Source organism: Erinaceus europaeus, chromosome 12, assembly GCF_950295315.1.
Source record: "Erinaceus europaeus chromosome 12, mEriEur2.1, whole genome shotgun sequence".
NCBI classification, from domain to species: Eukaryota; Metazoa; Chordata; class Mammalia; order Eulipotyphla; family Erinaceidae; genus Erinaceus; species Erinaceus europaeus.
In genome coordinates, this window is record NC_080173.1 from 96566420 (window position 1) to 96584179 (window position 17760).

Here is a 17760-nt window from a genome sequence, read left to right on the forward strand (position 1 = left end):
TCTTTTTCCCCCAAGCAAGTCAGAGCTTTGGCCAGGAGATCTGACAACTGAGCATCTCTGTCGTCAAAAACTGTTCTTATTTGTGGCTTACCTCTGCTCAGTGCTTAGGGCCTGTGGGGACAGCCCATCCCTAGGTCCAGTCTGGAGGCTCAGCACAGCGGGCAGCTAGATCAGAAGGACACATAAGGAGAACTAGCCCCTCCAGAGAACACCTCCATCTAGGTTTTTTTTTTTCTCACCCAATATTTCACTTTATTTGATTTTTTTTTCCCTCCCCTGTAATTTCTGGACAGAAGTGTGGATTAAGTTTCTGGGGGCAGTCTTGCAACCCCACTTTTATCCAAACACGATCCCTATGTTCCTCTGGGGCAACAGAGGTAGAGAAAGGGGAGGCGCCCCAGCATGAGCGAGCAAGCAAGTCACACGCGGGACTCCTGCCCGAGTCAGTGCCCGAGACATCCCCGTGACCGAGTCAGCCAGAAGTCCAGGAGGATCCAGCCTCAGCTCCTACACCGCGGGGCGAATCCAAGCTTCTTGTAGGCTGGGAAGAGTTCATGGCTGCATCCTTTTGCGGTAAAGGTAGGCATTGCTCACCTGGTTCATGATGACCAGACTGGTAATGACAGGGCATAGCACCGCCAGGTACCATACCCCGCCGGTAACCGTGGTGGTAAACCAGAATGAGCACATACCCAGTAGGAGGCTGGCACTACCCAGAAGGTAACCCACCAGCCCAGAAGTGGCGTGGTACAGCTTGAGCTTGGCCAAGGGCAACCGGGGCAGCAGTTTGGGATAGAGCAGCCCCACCCCACCTGAGCACTGCAGCCCTGCCCACAGCACAGCTAGCAGCCCTGCCCGCCCGTGCCAGGTAGCCAGGTGGGCTTTGCCAAGTTGTTCCTTGTGGAGGATGACAAGACTGAAGCCCAGCAGAGCACACAGCAGGGCCAGCAGCTGCAGCACCCAGTGGCAACGTGTCCGGCCTTTCCTCGAGAGGGAGCGAAGCAGAGAACTCTCAGGAGAGAATACCAACAATGCTTCAGTCATCAGGAAAGAGAACTGGAGAGACAGGGATAGAAAGCTGAGTGAGTGCACCGCCCACCAGAGAAGAAGGCTTCCAATAACTTGAACTGCCCGTCAATCTGGGCAGGTTCTCCTTCACTTTCTTTTTTTTTAATTTGTTATTGGCTAGAAACAGAAATTGAGAGAGAAGGGGGAGATAGAGAGGAAGAGAGAGAGACACCTGCAGACCTGCTTCACCGCCTGTGAAGCGACTCCCTTGCAGGTGGGGAGCTGGAGGCTCGAACCCGGATCCTAACCACTCCTTGCACTTTGCGCCACGTGCACCCAACCTGCTGGGCTACCGCCCGACTCCCCTTTTTTTTTTTTTTTTTTAAACCAGAGAACTCATCAGCTCTGGCTTTATGCTATCTAACCCTGTCTGATTCTCCTTCACTTTCCACACTGACAAAGAGTATCCATTTGATGGGGAAGCAAGTCACCATCTGGAACAGAACATCTGCCCTGTGGGGGTAGATAACACAATGGTTATGCAAAGAGACTGTCATGCCTGAGGCTTTCAAGTCCCAGGTTCAGTCCCTCACCCCACCATGAGCTGAGCAGCGCTCTGGTAAAAATAAATTTATAAAGAACTGCCCTAGCACTTCATCCTATGCCTTTCTGAAGTACCGTCTCTTCTAGGTCACCCAGCAAAAGCAGTCTGAGATGTGGCAGTTATAAATGATTCACAGGCTCCTTTCCCTGACGGGTGGGTACAGTTTCTTGGCAAGAGTTGGCTACCTGGTGCACTGTTTCAGGGGAAATTAGATGCATTACTGTAAGTTAAGGTAGGGGCCGGGTGGTGGCACACCTGGTTGAGTGCATGTATTACAATACGCAAGGACCCAGGTTCAAGCCCCTGGTCCCCACCTGCAAGAGGAAAGCTTTGCGAGTGGTGAAGCAGTGCTGCAGGTGTCTCTCTGTCTCTCTCACTCTGTATCACCCTCTGATTTCTGGCTGTCTCTATCCAATAAATAAAGATTTTAAAAAGGGAGTCAGGCAGTAGCACAGAGGGTTAAGCGCAGGTGGCACAAAGCACAAGAACCAGCATAAGGATCCTGGTTCAAGCCCCTGGCTCCCCACCTGCAAGGGAGTCGCTTCACAGGCGGTGAAGCAGGTCTGCAGGTGTCTATCTTTCTCTCCCCCTCTGTCTTCCCCTCCTCTCTCCATTTCTGTCCTATCCAACAACAACATCAATAATAATAATAACTACAATAATAAAACAAGGGCAACAAATGGAATAAATAAATTTATATTAAAAAAAAGATTTAAAAAAAGGTAAAAAGGGACACATAACACCCACCTAATTATATTTTCTAAGCCTTTTTAAAAAATATTTATTCCCTTTTGTTGCCCTTGTTGTTTTATTGTTGTCTTGTTGTTGGATAGGAGAGAGAGAAATGGAGAGAGGAGGGGAAGACAGAGAGGAGGATGAGAAAGACAGACACCTGCAGACATGCTCCACTGCCTGTGAAGCGACTCCCCTGCAGGTGGGAAGCCGGGCTCAAACTGGGGTCCTTCCAGCAGTCCTTGCGCTTTGCGCCACGTGCACTTAACCCGCTGTGCTACCGCCCGACTCCCCTTTCTAAGCCTTTAAAAAAAAATTTTCATTTATTTTCCCTTTTGTTGCCCCTGTGTTTTATTGTTGTAGTTATTATTGTTATTGATGTCATCGTTGTTAAATAGGACAAAGAGAAATGGAGAGAGGAGGGGAAGATGGGGAGAGAAAGACACCTGCAGACCTGCTTCACTACCTGTGAAGTGACTCCCCTGCAGGTGGGGAGCCAGGAGCTCAAACCAGGATCCTTACACCAGTCCTTGCGCTTCACACCATGTGCGGCTTAACACGCTGCACTACAGCCGGACTCCCCATTTCTAAGCCTTCTTAGAGCCTACTGGAAGCTTTTTGTGCTTAGACAAACCCAATTAACATGCTCTGGATCTCAGGTAATCTGGTTAAAATCTGGGATATACCCATGGGTATATCACATATACCCCATGGGGCAGAGTTTGAGCATGCAAGCCTTCCAATCCCACATAACTGGGTGTCCTTAAAGCCTCAGAGGCCAGCAGGTCCACCATCCATACCATTACCCCCACCCCAAGAGCTGGCCAGCCATTACTTACAGCCAGAGACATAAGCACAGGGTGCCAGGAGAACAGACCTATAATGAAAAGAGGAGACGGTGTGAGGCTGAGGCTGAGGCAAAGGGAACTCCAGGCCTGGCAATTCCTACAGACAAAAATATAAAAGCAGCCCATAGCTAAAGGTGATGCTGCCGCGGCCAGGCAACAGCGCACCCAGTTAAGTGGAAATATTGCCAGGTGCAAGGACTCGTGTTCAAGCCCCCCACCCCACCGCACCCCCGCCAGCAGGGGGTCTGCTTCACCAATGGTCTGTAAGTGTCTGTCTGTCTTTCTCTGTCCCTACTAATAAAAATTAGGAAGAAAACAAAAGGAGGTATAGAATGGCCACAGAAGCAATGGGTTTTTCTTTTAAAAGATTTATTTTTTAATATTTATTTATTATTTATTCCCTTTTGTTGCCCTTGTTTTATTGTTGTGGTTATTATTGATGTCATTGTTGGATAGGACAGAAAGAAACAGAGAGAAGAGGGGAAGACGGGGGGGGGGGGGGGGGGGGGCGGTGAGAGAAAGACAGACCCCTGCAGACCTGCTTCACCACTTGTGAAGCGACTCTCCTGCAGGTGGAGAGCCGGGGGGCTTGAACCGGGATCCTCACGCTGGTCCTTCGCGCCATGTGTGCTTAACCCACTGCGCTACCACCCGACTCCCTCTTTTTTTTTTTTTTTACCAGAGCACTTTTCAGCTCTGGTTTATGGTGGTGCTGGGGGACTGAACATGGGACTTTGGAATCTCAGGCATGAGCATTAAGCTATCTCCCCCGCCCTTTTTTTTGCCTCCAGGGTTATTGCTGGGGCTTGGTGCCTACACTACTCCTGGAGACCATTTTTCCCATTTTTGTTGCCCTTGTTATTTTTATTGTTGTCATCGCTGTTGTTGGATAGGACAGAGAAACAGAAGAGGGGAGACAGAGAGAGGGGGAGAGAAAGACAGACACCTGCAGACCTGCTGCACCGCCTGGGAAGCCACCCCCCCACCACCACTGGTGAGGAGCCGAAGCTCAAACTGGGATCCTTGTGCTGGTCCTTGCACTTCATGCCATGTGAGATAACCCGCTACATTACCACCCGCCCCTCTTTTTTTTAAAAAAGACTATTTATTCGGGGAGTCGGGCAGTAGCGCAGCGGGTAAAATGCATGTGGCTCAAAGCGTAAGGACTGGCAAAAGGATCCCGGTTCAAGCCCCCGGCTCCCCACCTGCAGGGGAGTCGCTTCACAAACAGTGAAGCAGGTCTGCAGGTGTCTGTCTTTCTCTCCCCCTCTCTGTCTTCCCCTCCTCTCTCCATTTCTCTCTGTCCTATCCAACAATGACGACAGCAATAACAGCATTAATAACCACAACAAGGCTACAACAAGGGCAACAAAAGGTGGGAAAAAATGGCCTCCAGGAGCAGTGGATTCATGATGCAGGCACTGAGCCCAGCAATAACCCTGGAGGCAAAAAAAAAAAAATTATTTATTCATAAAGAATGATGGGCAGAGGGTGAGGGAGACAGTATAATGGCTATGCTAACAGACTCATGTCTGAGGCTCCAAAGTCCCAGGTTCAATCCCCCGCACCACCATAAGCCAGAGCTGAGCAGGGCTCTAGTGTCTCTCTCCCCCTCTCTGCATCCCTCTCAAAAATAAAATAAATATACTTTTTTTTAATGCTTCTTTGAAAAAAAAAAAGGCAGAAAGAGAGAGAAAGAACCAGGTATCTTTCTGGTGCATGTGCTGCCGGGGATTGAACTCACGCTTGAGAGTCCAACACTTTATCCACTGTGCCACTTCCCAGACCACAAAGGCAGTGTATTGGTGCCAAGCCTCAGCAATAACCCTGGTGGCAAAAAAAAAAAAAAAAAAAAAAGTAATGCCAAAATGCAAGTCCCCCTCTTACCAAAACAAGCTGACCCAACACCTCTCTCTTACAGGTTCCTCCCTGGAGGAGAGATCATACTTTGCCACTTTTGTGGAGTCCTCCTTTCTTCCCCTACACTTTGCAAAGGCAGCCAAATGGAGTCTCTGACACATGAAAAGCCAGGAACTCTGGTCCTGGAAAGGGCGGCAAAGCTGCCCCTGCCACCATATCCCTCCAACATAGCAGGTCCCTCGTGCAGCCAGGTCTGTTCCAGAAGGCAGACCCAAGACTTCATATTGTCCCTGTTTCCCAGGAAAAACAGCACTTTACTTCTCAAAAGTCAACCATTACATTTTACTTACTGGAGCCAGGCCTGGCAAGCACAGCCACAAAGATGGTGAATCCGAAGGCCAGTAGGTGAGCAGCGGCCCCAGAGGCAGTGCGCAGAACTCGGTAGATGTGTGACTCAGTCTCCACGGAAAGGGCCATGGTCAGGCGGGCCAGAGGCTGGAAGCACAATCTGAAAGCACAGGGGAGCGGGTCTGAGTCTCGGTGCCTTCTGTCCACTCCCACTGGAGCAAGGGCTGCAGGGCACACATGCCACTCTTCCCGAGAACTGAAGGCAGGCAGGGGCAAGTATCAAGACAAGCCTCAGGGTAAGTCATAATATACCACGCGTGGACTGGTGGCCTGTGTGTGCACACACACGTGTAACTTCGCACTGATCACTGGCCGATCTTCCAGGTAAGAGACCAGCAAACAGAATACGAAGCACGCACCGCACTAGCTGGAACGGCACAGTGCACTATGGGAATTGTAGTTCCCAATTGCCCCTGTAAAGCAGCGAGACTCTTTAGCGCAGTCTCCCCACAGGCAACTGACATGCTATCCTTACAAGCTAGGGGTTCACCGGCCTCACCCGCAGCACTGCCCGGACTCGGTAGTTTCTTCCTGGGAGAGCGGGACACCCGACACGGCCACTCCCGCCGCCGGAGTCGGGAAGCCCCTTCACTTCCGGGTGCGATGTTAACCACCCGGGACTTCCGGGGACGAGCCCCACCGCTCTCCAGGCCACGCCCCCCGAGCCGCAGTGCGCAGGCGCCGAGCCGCCGCCCAGCCCTCCCCCTCCACGCGTGCGCAGGCGTGAGAGAGCGACCGCCGGGGTCTCCAGGCTGTTTCTGACAGGTGTTCCCGGGAGTCGGGTCGCTAGCGCCATGGGCACTGGCTGCCGCATCGAATGCATATTCTTCAGTGAGTTCCATCCCACTCTGGGACCCAAGATCACCTATCAGGTATGGCCGGCGCTGGCGGGACTGGGGGAAGGGGGGCGCTGCCGGGAGCGCGGCCGAGCTGCAGGCGGTGCACTCGCCCTTCATTCTCCGAGGAGCTGCTCAGACTCGGCCTCTGCTGCGGGAGTGGCGGGGCACACAGGCAGCCCGGCAGTGCGGGTGCACAGTCATGCTGTAGAGGCCCGGGGTTGTGGCCGGTCCACTGGTGTCCCCACCGTCATTAAAATGTAGGTGAGCGGGGAGGGGAGACCGGAGGTGGCGCAGCGGGCTAAGCGCAGGACCCGCATGAGCATCCCGGTTCGAGCCCCCGGCTCCCCACCTGCAGGGGAGTCGCTTCGCAGGCGGTGAAGCAGGTCTGCAGGTGTCTGTCTCTCTCTCCCCGTCACTGCCTTCCCCATCTCTCTCCATGTCTCTCTGTCCTATCCAACAATGACAACAACAATAATAACAACAGCAACAATGATAAACAACAAGGGCAACAGAAGGGAAAAAAAATAACCCCGGAGGCGCAAAAAAAAAAAGAAAGAAAGAAAATGTAGGTGAGCTGCATCGAAGGCTGTGCAGCCGGTGGAGCGCGGGGTTGCAAGCAGGAGGTCCTGAACCCGGTTCTTGGTACCGCATATGCCACGGGGATGCGCGTGTCCTCATACAGACCCACACGTTCATATGTAGATGCCTATTTATTTGTTTATTTATTGCAGAGCCAAGACCTCGCACAGGCTCACCTTCATTGCTCTGAACCGCCATTTCATTCAGCTAGAAAGGGGCAGGGGTCGGGGGAGGACAGTACCAGACCTCCTTCATTGCATGGACCCTGCCATGTGGTGTTGGGACTCGAACCTGGACCACATGCATGACCCTACCCAGTGAGCTACCTCTCTGACCTGAAATCTTAAAAAACTAAGAAGAAAGAAGAGGGGGGCGGGCGGTAGCACAGCGGGTTAAGCGCATATGATGCAAATCACACTATTTAAGGGAGGGATCTTGCTGGGCCTTCATTTTATTTTTATATGAAAAGGTTAAATCACAAGAACTGGTTATAAGGATCTGGGTTCGAGCCCCTGGCTCCCCACCTGCAGGGGGGTCACTTCACAAGCAGTGAAGCAGGTCTGCAGGTGTCTGTCTTTCTCTCCCCCTCTCTGTCTTCCCCTCTTCTCTCCATTTCTCTCTGCCTTATCCAACAACAGCAATAACAATAAGAAGAACCAAGGCAACAAAAATGGGGGAAATGGCCTCCAGGAGCAGTGGATTCATAGTGCAGGCACTGAGCCCCAGCAATAACCCTGGAGGCAAAAGAAGGGAAATTCCTGTGTGGGAACCATGTGGCAGGTAGAGATCGGGAGGCAGGTGAGGACAGACTGTATTGAGATGTCTGGAAATAAAGGAGTTAGGAGGCCTGGGTGACAGAGAGAGAGGAGAAACATGAAGTAAGGCTGAAGCCTCTGGGGTCACCAGGGGGTAGCCATAGGGTTATGTACACCTAGGCACAAGGCCCCTCAGGCCTCTCCCCACTCCCATCTCCTCCCCAGGTCCCTGAGGACTTCATCTCGCGAGAGCTGTTTGACACCGTGCAGGTGTACATCATCACCAAGCCAGAGCTGCAGAACAAGCTCATCACAGTGTGAGGCGCTAACATGGGGGGGTGAGGGGTCCCAGGGAGCGTGGACGGGCTTAGGAGCAGGAGGACCTGAGAGTCCCCGCCTCCTACCCTCATCTAGCACAGCCATGGAGAAGAAACTGATCGGCTGCCCCGTGTGCATCGAGCACAAGAAGTACAGCCGCAACGCCTTGCTTTTCAACCTGGGCTTCGTGTGCGACGCCCAGGCCAAGACCTGTGCCCTCGAGCCCATCGTGAAGAAGCTGGCCGGCTACCTGACCACACTGGAGGTCTGCACACGAAGGGTCTAGGTGGTTGGTGGGCAGGCAGAGGCGGGGAAGGTGTTCCCAGATGGCCCCCCTGGGGACCTGCAGGGACAGGGTGCAGACCATGGGTGCTGGGGTATGCCCACCGCGCCGTCCATGGTCCATTCAGCTGGAGAGCAGCTTCGTGTCCACAGAGGAGAGCAAGCAGAAGTTGGTGCCCATCATGACCATCTTACTGGAGGAGCTGAACGCCTCAGGCCGTTGCACTCTGCCCATTGGTATGACCCAACCTCCCAAGGACAGCAGGAAGGTGGAGGAGGGATGGGAAAGTGGCAGGAGAATGTGACCTCGGCCAAGTTCCAGACTGACGCACAGACTAGAGGCCAGGAGATGGCCAGCAGGGATGGCGAGAAAGCGGACCTGGACAGTGAGCTGCTTTGCCATGTGTGCAGTCCAGGTTTGAGCCGGTTGAAGGAAGTTCCAGTGCTGTGGCGCGTCTCTCTCCCTCTCTCACTCTCTCCTTCTCTCCTTCTCTGCTTCTCCCTTCCCCTCCCCCTCCCCGTCCCCCCTCTCTCCCTCCTGGGCCACTGATCATTCCCACCTGTGCACCAGCTAAGGGCCTGCTCTGTGGTGCCTACACACTGTGACTGTGGCAGAGGGCTGGGGCTCATCCCAGGAAGTCCTGGGCGGGTAGGCACTGTGCCTGTAGACATCTGAAGTAAGGGGGTAGGCTTCTGCCTCCCCTGCCCCTCCCCCCTCTCTCTGGTCTCTGGTCTCTGAAGAAAGAGAAAGAAGCCAGGAGTTGAACTGTTGATGTGTGGGGTCCAGTACGTAGTGGGGGTGGGGAGGCCATTGGATATGTACCTTCTCTCTCTGGGTCTTAGTCACTTGCTCCGTAAAATACGAAGCTTGATCTACCCAAAGCCACCTACCTGCTCGCCTCAAGAGTAGCAGATGGGGAGCCAGGAGGTAGCACAGCAGGTTAAGCGCAGGTGGTGCAAAGTGCAAGGACCAGCTGAAAGATCCCGGTTCGAGCCCCCAGCTCCCCACCTGTAGGGGAGTTGCTAGTGGAGTCGCCTCACAAGCGGTGAAGCAGGTTTGCAGGTGTCTGTCTTTCTCTCCCCCTCTCTGTCTTCCCCTCCTCTCTCCATTTCTCTCTGTCCCATCCAACAGCAACATCAATAACAACAACAATAATAACTACAGCAGTAAAACAACAAGGCCAACAGAAAGGAGTGAATAAATAAATATATATTTTTTTAAAGTAGCAGATAGAAGGAGATGGTGATGAAGGCCACTAAAGAAGTGGGTGGGGCCTCCTACAGATGAATCCAACACCATCCACTTGAAGGTGATTGAACAGCGGCCTGACCCTCCTGTGGCCCAGGAATATGATGTGCCTGTCTTTACCAAGGACAAGGAAGATTTCTTCAACTCCCAGTGGGACCTCACCACACAACAGGTAGACCAGCCCTGCCTGGGTGTCTCACTGGGACTAGTCACACCTGGCCTCCTCTCCGCCACTGAGCCCGCCTGCCCCGCTTAGATCCTGCCCTACATTGACGGTTTCCGCCACGTGCAGAAGATCTCAGCAGAGGCAGACGTGGAGCTCAACTTGGTCCGCATCGCCATCCAGAATCTGCTGTGAGTGAGGCGACAGTTGTGTCCAGGACAGAGCTGACAGCTGGGGAAGAGACACACAGAAACGCTGTGTGTGAGGACCAGGAAGGCCTGAGCCTCGGAGACTGAGTGTAACTATCTCCCCTAGGTACTATGGTGTTGTGACACTGGTGTCCATTCTCCAGGTAGGTGAGTCTGGGTTCTGGCGAAGCGGAGAATGGATCAGCTGTTTGGGTCAGACTGGGGCTGTGTCAGCCTTCCAGGCCCCTGACTCAGACTCCCTGCCCCCTGCCACCCACTCCAGTACTCCAATGTGTACTGCCCAACACCCAAGGTCCAGGACCTGGTAGATGACAAGTCCTTGCAGGAGGCATGTCTGTCCTATGTGACCAAGCAAGGTAATGGTGGGCGAGGGGAGGCCACCTCGAGGAGGGCCGGGGCTACCTGGTTCACTGATCCCTGACATCCCCAGGGCACAAGAGGGCCAGTCTCCGGGATGTGTTCCAGCTCTACTGCAGCCTGAGCCCCGGCACTACCGTGAGAGACCTCATCGGCCGCCACCCCCAACAACTGCAGCGTATTGATGAACGGTCAGAGGGGGCCCCCCGGGCCATGAAGGGTTTCCTGAGGGCAGGTACATTCTGTAAGTCTCTCTGGAATTCTGGGGGCTAGAGAGGAAATAGGAAATCCCCGGTGAGCAACAGAATCACGGGGCCGTTGTTAATCCAGGTAGGCTTCCTGGAGATGGTGGATTTGAAATTCAGTCTGGTCTCTGACACACAATTGAAAGGGAGACTGCAGAGAAAAGTTGGCCTGGTGAGGGGCTGGGCGGTGGCACACCCACTTGAGCACACATGTCACAGGACACGAGGACCCGACCCCACCTGCAGGGGGAAAGCTTTCCAAGCAGTGAAGTAGTGCTGCAGGTGTCTGTCTCCCCTCTCTTTATCTCCCCTTTCCTTCTCTCTCTCTCTCTTTAAATCTTTTTATTGACTTATTATTGGATAGAGACCGTGAGAAATTGAGAGGGCAGGGGAAATAGGGAGAGAGGTAGAAAGACACCTGCAGCCCCAATCACCACTCATGAAGCTTTCCCCCTTCAGGTGGGGGCCAGGGGCTTTGAGCCCCGATCTTTGCACACTGTAGTGTGTGCACTTAACCAAGTGCACCGGTCTCTCTCTCTCTCATTTATTTATTTAACCAGACCCCTGCTCAGCTCTGGCATATGGTGGTGCTGGGGATTGAACCCGGAACCTTAGAGCTTCAGGCAGGAGAATCTATTACAGAACTACAATACTGTCCCCCAGGACCCCCCTGCCTTCTCAGTGTCTCTCTGTCCCTATCCAATAAATACAACGAGCAGAAGACTAAGGTTAAGAAAATAAATAGAGTTGGCCTGGCTGGAGGGAAGCCTGACCAGCTCTCGACCCCTCTCTCTCTCGGCTCCCACACCCACCCCAGGAAGCTCATCCAGTTTGGGCTGATGAAGAACCTCATCCGGCGACTGCAGAAGTATCCCGTTCGGGTGTCTCGGGACGAGTGGAGCCACCCTGCCCGGCTGTACACGGGCAGCCACAGCTATGACGAGATCTGCTGCAAGACAGGTGGACAGGAGGGGCACTGGGCGCGGGGCGGGGCAGGGGCAGGGCCGGGTGCTCTAGGCAGCTGACTGCACCCTGCCACCCAGGCATGAGCTACCACGAACTGGACGAACGGCTGGAAAATGACCCCAACATTATCACCTGCTGGAAGTGAGGCTGGTGTCGACTGCACAGCGCACCAGGCGGTGGCCACTCTCCTGTTGTGTGAAGGACAGGCCGGGAGACCTATTCATTCTGTCTCAAGGTTGTCCTCAGTCCTGTAAATAAAATCATCCATTTCCATTTCTACTCTGTTGACGGTCACCTAAGCCAAGTCCAACAGAGAAGCCACAGAGAGTTACACACGCCAGGCCTGGAATCCTGGAGCGCCACCTGGTGGGCATGGTCAACAACAAGAAAGTAAATGTGCCCTTAATTATTGCACGCTGAAATCAAACAGCCAGACAAAACAATCCCGGACAGCAAGCGAGCTCACCTGGCGAGTGAGCCTGCCGCGTCATGCCCAGCAACAGATTTGATCCCAGCCCCACTAGGCAGGTGGAAGTGTCTGTGCTATGGTACCCTTCCCTCTGTCTCTATGTCCTTTCCCCAGAGCACCGTTCAACTCTGGTTTGTGGTGTAGGGGGGCTGAACCTGGTGGGACTTTGGAGCCTCAGGCATGAGAGTATTTTTGCATAATCATTATACTATCTCCTTCACGCTGTTCTTGTCTTTTAAAAAAGTCAATTTAGGGGGCCGGGCGGTAGCGCAGCAGGTTAAGCGCAGGTGGCGCAAAGCACAAGGACCGGCATAAGGATCCGGGTTCGAACCCCGGCTCCCCACCTGCAGGAGAGTCGCTTCACAGGCGGTGAAGCAGGTCTGCAGGTGTCTGTCTTTCTCTCCCCCTCTCTGTCTTCCCCTCCTCTCTCCATTTCACTCTGTCCTATCCAACAATAACATCAACAATAATAACAACTACAACAATAAAAAAAGAAGGGCAACAAAAGGGAAAAAAATTAATTTTTAAAAAAGGTCAATTTAGGGAGCTGAGCAGTGGTGTACCAGGTTAAGTGCACATAGTACGAAGGGCAAGCTCCCTCACAAAGATCCCAGTTCGAGCCCCCGGCCCACCACCTGCAGGCAGGGGAGGTCACTTCACAGGCGGTGAAGCAGGTCTGCAGGTGTCTATCTCTCCCCCCTCTGTCTTCCCCTCCTCTCTCCATTTCTCTCTGTCTGATAAAAATGGGGGTAAGTGGGGGGGGGGGTTGGACGGTAGCACAGCGGGTTAAGCGCATATGATATGAAGCACAAGGACCCTTGCAAGGATCCAGGTTCAAGCCCCCGGCTCCCCATCTGCAGGGGGTGGGGTCGCTTCACAGGCAGTGAAGCAATTCTGTAGGTGTCTGTCTTTCCCTCTCTCTGTCTTCTCCTCTCTTGATTTCTGTGTCCTATCTAACAGGAACAACAGCAATGGCAACAGTAATAACAACAATGGCAGCAAAATGGGAAAAAATGGCCTCCAGGAGCAGTGGGTTCCTAGTGCAGGCACCGAGCCCCTTAGAGGCAAGAAAAAAAAAAAGTCAACTTAGAAAAGATCCAGTGACAATGAATTGCCTGAAAGGGAGGTAGCTCACCCAGTAGAGCACATGCCTTAGCGTGCGTCACATGGCGCACTGGGGGCAGCGTGGGGAGCTGGACGGAAGCATGCTAGGAAGGCTGGGTCAGTCTCGCTCCCAGATAGAAAGGGGAGGCCACCTGGTAAGACTGCATGTGCGTGAGGATACAAGACCAGGGTCACTCCCCAGTGCCGCACTGATCTGTCTACCTAACACACTTTCATGCCTGAGGCACCAGAGGTTCCCAAATTCAATCTCTAGTACCCCCGCAAGCCGAGACTGAGCAGTGTTCTGGTAAAAACAAAGAAGGGGGCCACACAGAGCAGGAGCTGGCTCACTCAGCGAAGCATACACTGCACCGTGCCCTGAGATCTGTGTCCAAGCCCCAGGCTAACACATAAGAGCATCGCGCAGAGATGGAGTTTTCTGGGTTTTAAGTTTTATTTATTTATTATCAGATAGAGACAGAAATTGAGAGGGGAGAGGAAGATTGAGAAAGAGTGGCCAGGCGGGGGGACATTTGGTGGCACACCTGGTTGAGTGCACCTGTTACAATGCACAAGGACCCAGGTTCCAGCGTCTGATCCTCCCCTGCAGGAGGAAAGCTTCACAGTAGTGAAGCAGGGCTGCAGGTGTCTCTCTCCCTCTCTACCTTCTTCCCTCTCCATTTCTGGCTGTCTCTATCCAATAGATAAATAGATTTAAAAAAAAAAAATCCTGCACGACAAGAAAAAAGTTCTAAAAGGGGGGAATGGGTGGCGGTGCACCTAGTTAAGAAAACACGTTACAATGCACAAGGACCCAGGTTCAAGCCCCCAGCTTCCACCTGCAAGGGGAAAGCTTTGCAAGTGGTGATACAATGTTACAGGTGTGTCTCTTTCCCTCTCTTATCACCCCCTTACCTTGCGATTTCTGGCTGTCTCTATCCAATAGATAAATACTGATAATGGAAAAAAGGGGGGGAGAGACAGAGAGACCCCTGCAGCCCTACTTCAGCACTCATGAAGCTTTTCCCCTGCAGGTGGAGTCCTGAAGGAGGGAGAGTATTCCAGGAAGAGGGAACAGGTGCAAAGGGGGAAGTAGATGTATGAGGAACCCAAGGAAGGTCCTGAGTGGAGAAGCACTGACATTACTCACTTGGGGCAGTGCACTTGCGTTGTTGTGGACACCACCCAGATTCGAGTTCAGCCCCCTAGGAAGGAAGCTTTGGTGCTTTGGCATTTTCCTATCTCTGTCTTTCTTTTTTTAAAAATTTTTTTATTATCTTTATTTATTGATTGGATAGAGACAGAAATCGAGAGGGAAGGGAGGGATAGAGAGGGTGAGAGACAGACACCTGCAGCCCTGCTGCACCACTTGTGAGGCTTTCCCCCTGCAAGTGGGGACTGGGGGCTCGAAGCCAGGTCCTTGCCCATTGTAACATGTGCGCTCAACCAGGTGTGCCACCACCCGGCCCCCTATCTCTGTCTATCTGGAGGAGAAAAAAAAAAAAGGCTACTTGGATCAGTGAAGCCCCAGTGATGACAAAATGACGGGTAGGTGGGTGGAGAGGAGGAGGGAAGACTGATGCTGCTGGGTCCCTGGGCCCAGGCCCCAGTCACTCTCATGAAAGAATGGCAGCTGATGTCCGCCCAGAAGACTCCGGGCAGGGGTCAGGTGGTCACGCACCCAGAGAACACACATTGCCGGGAAACACAACTTGGGTCCAGGCCCCTGGTGCCCACCTGCAGAGAGGGAAGCTTCACAAGCAATTGTGCAGTGCCACAAGTGCCTCACCTCACTCTCCCTCCATCTCTGTCTCACCCTCTGTCAGGTATGAGGGCTGGGGAGACAACATAATGGTTATGCAAAACACTTTCCTGCCTGAGGCTCTGAGATTTCTTTTTAATATTTATTTATTTATTCCCTTCTGTTGCCCTTGTTTTATTGTTGTAGTTATTGTTGTTATTGATGTTGTCATCATTGGCTAGGACAGAGAGAAATGGAGAGAGGAGGGGAAGACAGAGAGGGAGAGAGAAAGACACCTGCAGACCTGCTTCACCGCCTGTGAAGGGACGCCCCTGCAGGTGGGGAGCCGGGGGCTCGAACCGGGATCCTTACTCCGGTCCTTGTGCTTTGCGCCACCTGCGCTTAACCCGCTGAGCTATCGCCCGGCTCCTGGCCCTGAGGTTTCTTGTTCAATCCCCAGCACAATTATAAGCCAGAGTTGAGCAGGGCTCTGGTACTGTTGTCGTCACCCTTTGCATCTCTAAATAAAATGAGGGCAGGAAATGGGAGAGGAAGAATGAAAAGGAGGGGGCTGGGTGGTGGACATCAGCTTGAGTGCACACATTCCATTGCCCAAGGACCTAGGTTCAAGCCTTCGCTCCCCATCTGCAGGGGGGAAAGTTTCCCAAACGGTGTTGCAAGTCCCTCCCCCCCATCTTTATTCCCTTTCAATTTCTTTTCTTTTTTTTAAGAATTTATTTATTGGGAGTCGGGCTGTAGCACAGCGGGTTAAGCTCAGGTGGCACAAAGCACAAGGACCGGCATAAGGATCCCCGTTCAAACCCCGGCTCCCCACCTGCAGGGGAGTCGCTTCACAGGCGGTGAAGCAGGTCTGCAGGTGTCTATCTTTCTCTCCCTCTCTCTGTCTTCCCCTCCTCTCTCCATTTCTCTCTGTCCTATCCAACAGCGACGACAACAACAATAATAACTACAACAATAAAAAAAAACAATAAGGGCAACAAAAGGGAATAAATAAATAAAATTAATTTTTTTTAAATTTTTTTTAAAAAAGAATTTATTTATTTATTCATGAGAAATGATAGGAGAGAGAGAAAGAACCAGACATCGCTCTGGTACATGTGCTGCCGGGGATTGAACTTGGGACCTCATGCTTGAGAGTCCAAAGCCTTATCCACTGCGCCCCCTCCCGGACCACCCTCTCAATATCTTTTTTTTAATTTTTATGTTTATTTTCCCTTTTGTTGTTCTTGTTTTTTTATTGTTGTTGTTGTTGATGATGTTGTTGTTAGATAGGACAGAGAGAAATGGAGAGAGGAGGGGAAAACAGGGAAAGAGAAAGACAGACACCTGCAGACCTGCTTCACCGTCTGTGAAGCGACTCCCCTGCAGGTGGGGAGCCGGGGGTTCTCTAAGCGGGATCCTTAAGCGGGTCCCTGCGCTTAGCGCCACGTGCGCTTAACCTGCTGCGTTACCGCCAGACTCCCTTCCTCTCAATTTCTGTCTCTATCCAAATCAATAAATAATATTTGGAAAAGAAAATGAAAGTGCCAGGTGATGGCATGTCCACTCGAGAGGAGAGTCTTTGTCTCTTTTTAATATTAGCTTTATTTACTTCATAGAGACAGTCAGAAGTTGAGAGGGAATGGGGGCAGATAGAGAGTGAGAGGCAGAGGGAATGGGGGCAGATAGAGAGAGAGAGGCAGAGACACCTGAAACCTGCTTTGCCACTTGAGGTGCTTCCCCCTGCAGGTGGGGACCAGGGGCTTGATCCTGGGTGCTTACATGTTGTAACTTGTGTGATCAACCAGTTGTGCCACCTCCTGGCCCCAAGAGGCTTTATTTCTACCTTTCTGTTTCACTCTGCCTCTATCAAAAGAAAAAAGGAGCAATAGAGTCACCATGCTGGAACCTAGCCGTTAGTGGGGGGAGGCCTGGCAGCAAAGCCAGTGGTGCATTAGAGAAAGTGTCTGATACTCAGGGATGTGGTTCTGAGTTCCATCCCCAGTATGCCAAAGTGATTCTCTCAGGAGTCGAGCCGTAGTGCAGCAGATGCGAAATGCAAGGACCAGCGTAAGGATCCCGGTTCGTGCCCCGGGCTCCCCACCTGCAGGGGGGTCACTTCACAGGCAGTGAAACAGGTCTGCAGGTGTCTGTCTTTCTCTCCCCCTCTCCCCCTCTCTGTCTTCCCCTCCTCTCTCCATTTCTTTCTGCCCTAACAACGATGACATCAATAACAACAATAATAATTACAACAACAATGAAAAATAACAAGGGCAACAAAAGAGAATATATATATGTGTATATATATATATATAATAATTCTCTCTCACATTAATAAATTAGCAGGGGTCAAGTGAAGGAACACTGATTAAGCACACACACTACAATGTGCAAGGTCCTAGATTCTAGCCCTCGGTCCCCACCTGTAGGAGGAAAGATTCACAAGTGGTGAAGCAGGGCTGCAGGTGTCTGTTTCTCTCTCTATCTCCCCCTCCCTCTCAATTTCTGTCTCTATCCAATAATAAATAGATTTAATTTGATAAAAAAAAGACCTTTAAAATAAAATAAGGGGGGTTAGGGGGTGGCACACCTGATTAAGTGCACACACTGCAGTGCACAAGGACCCAGGTTCAAACCCCTGGTCCCCATCTGCAGGGGGAAGGCTTCATGAGTGGTGAAACTGGGCTGCAGATATCTCTCTGTCTCTTCCTCTCTATCTTCCCCCATCCCTCTCAATTTCTGTCTGTCTCTATCCAATAATAAATTAATTCTTCTTCTTCTAGCGTTTGCCCTTCTTCCGTAGCCAGTCAACAGCGTCAGGTTGAGCCTGATGTAAAGTTTCGAGACCTCCTTTGAATCTGGAGAGGTGGCAGTCGTTGACTCTGTGGGTCATAGTCTGTCTGGAGCCGCAGGGGCAGTTCGGGTCGTCTCTGGCTCCCCAGCGATGGAACATAGCGGCGCACCGGCCATGGCCTGTTCGATAGCGATTGAGGAGGGCCCGATCATAACGTGCTAGGTCAAAGC

The 17760-nt window shown here is 52.2% G+C and overlaps 2 protein-coding genes across 4 annotated transcripts; one reads left to right on the forward strand and one right to left on the reverse strand.

Moving 5' to 3' along the window:
- Positions 1-157: 157 nt before the first annotated feature.
- On the reverse strand, positions 158-6096 carry LOC103117260 (transmembrane reductase CYB561D2). Of its 3 annotated transcripts, none has more exons than XM_016190076.2 (4): positions 5713-5808; positions 5403-5560; positions 3184-3221; positions 158-1056 (listed from the first exon to the last, which is right to left on the reverse strand). In XM_016190076.2, exons 2-4 carry the CDS (start codon positions 5527-5529, stop codon positions 553-555), a joined length of 669 nt encoding a protein of 222 aa, XP_016045562.1. In that variant the 5' UTR covers positions 5530-5560; positions 5713-5808; the 3' UTR covers positions 158-552. The 3 variants fall into 3 exon arrangements, with proteins under 3 accessions (XP_016045562.1, XP_060060598.1, XP_007527347.1); XM_007527285.3 differs by lacking the exon at positions 5713-5808 and adding an exon at positions 5960-6096 and having other exon boundaries at positions 162-1056; XM_060204615.1 differs by lacking the exons at positions 3184-3221; positions 5713-5808 and having other exon boundaries at positions 159-1056; positions 5403-5540.
- Positions 6097-6153: 57 nt separating this feature from the next.
- Positions 6154-11699, forward strand: NPRL2 (NPR2 like, GATOR1 complex subunit). The gene is made up of 11 exons (XM_007527284.3): positions 6154-6332; positions 7859-7950; positions 8048-8216; positions 8362-8470; positions 9518-9654; positions 9739-9836; positions 9961-9997; positions 10117-10210; positions 10285-10402; positions 11274-11416; positions 11500-11699. Exons 1-11 carry the CDS (start codon positions 6255-6257, stop codon positions 11565-11567), a joined length of 1143 nt encoding a protein of 380 aa, XP_007527346.1. The 5' UTR covers positions 6154-6254; the 3' UTR covers positions 11568-11699.
- Positions 11700-17760: the final 6061 nt, after the last annotated feature.

Excerpts from the sequence above, each read along its gene's own strand:
- LOC103117260 (XM_016190076.2), bottom strand. The coding sequence starts at position 5,529 with ATGGCCCTTTCCGTGGAGACTGAGTCACACATCTACCGAGTTCTGCGC. Across the intron at positions 3,222-5,402 it reads GCTTGCCAGGCCTGGCTCCA|GTCTGTTCTCCTGGCACCCT; the intron begins GTAAGTAAAATG and ends TTTTCATTATAG. Across the intron at positions 1,057-3,183 it reads CTGTGCTTATGTCTCTGGCT|TTCTCTTTCCTGATGACTGA; the intron begins GTAAGTAATGGC and ends CTGTCTCTCCAG.
- NPRL2 (XM_007527284.3), top strand. The coding sequence starts at position 6,255 with ATGGGCACTGGCTGCCGCATCGAATGCATATTCTTCAGTGAGTTCCAT. Across the intron at positions 8,471-9,517 it reads CCGTTGCACTCTGCCCATTG|ATGAATCCAACACCATCCAC; the intron begins GTATGACCCAAC and ends GGCCTCCTACAG. Across the intron at positions 11,417-11,499 it reads CGAGATCTGCTGCAAGACAG|GCATGAGCTACCACGAACTG; the intron begins GTGGACAGGAGG and ends CCTGCCACCCAG.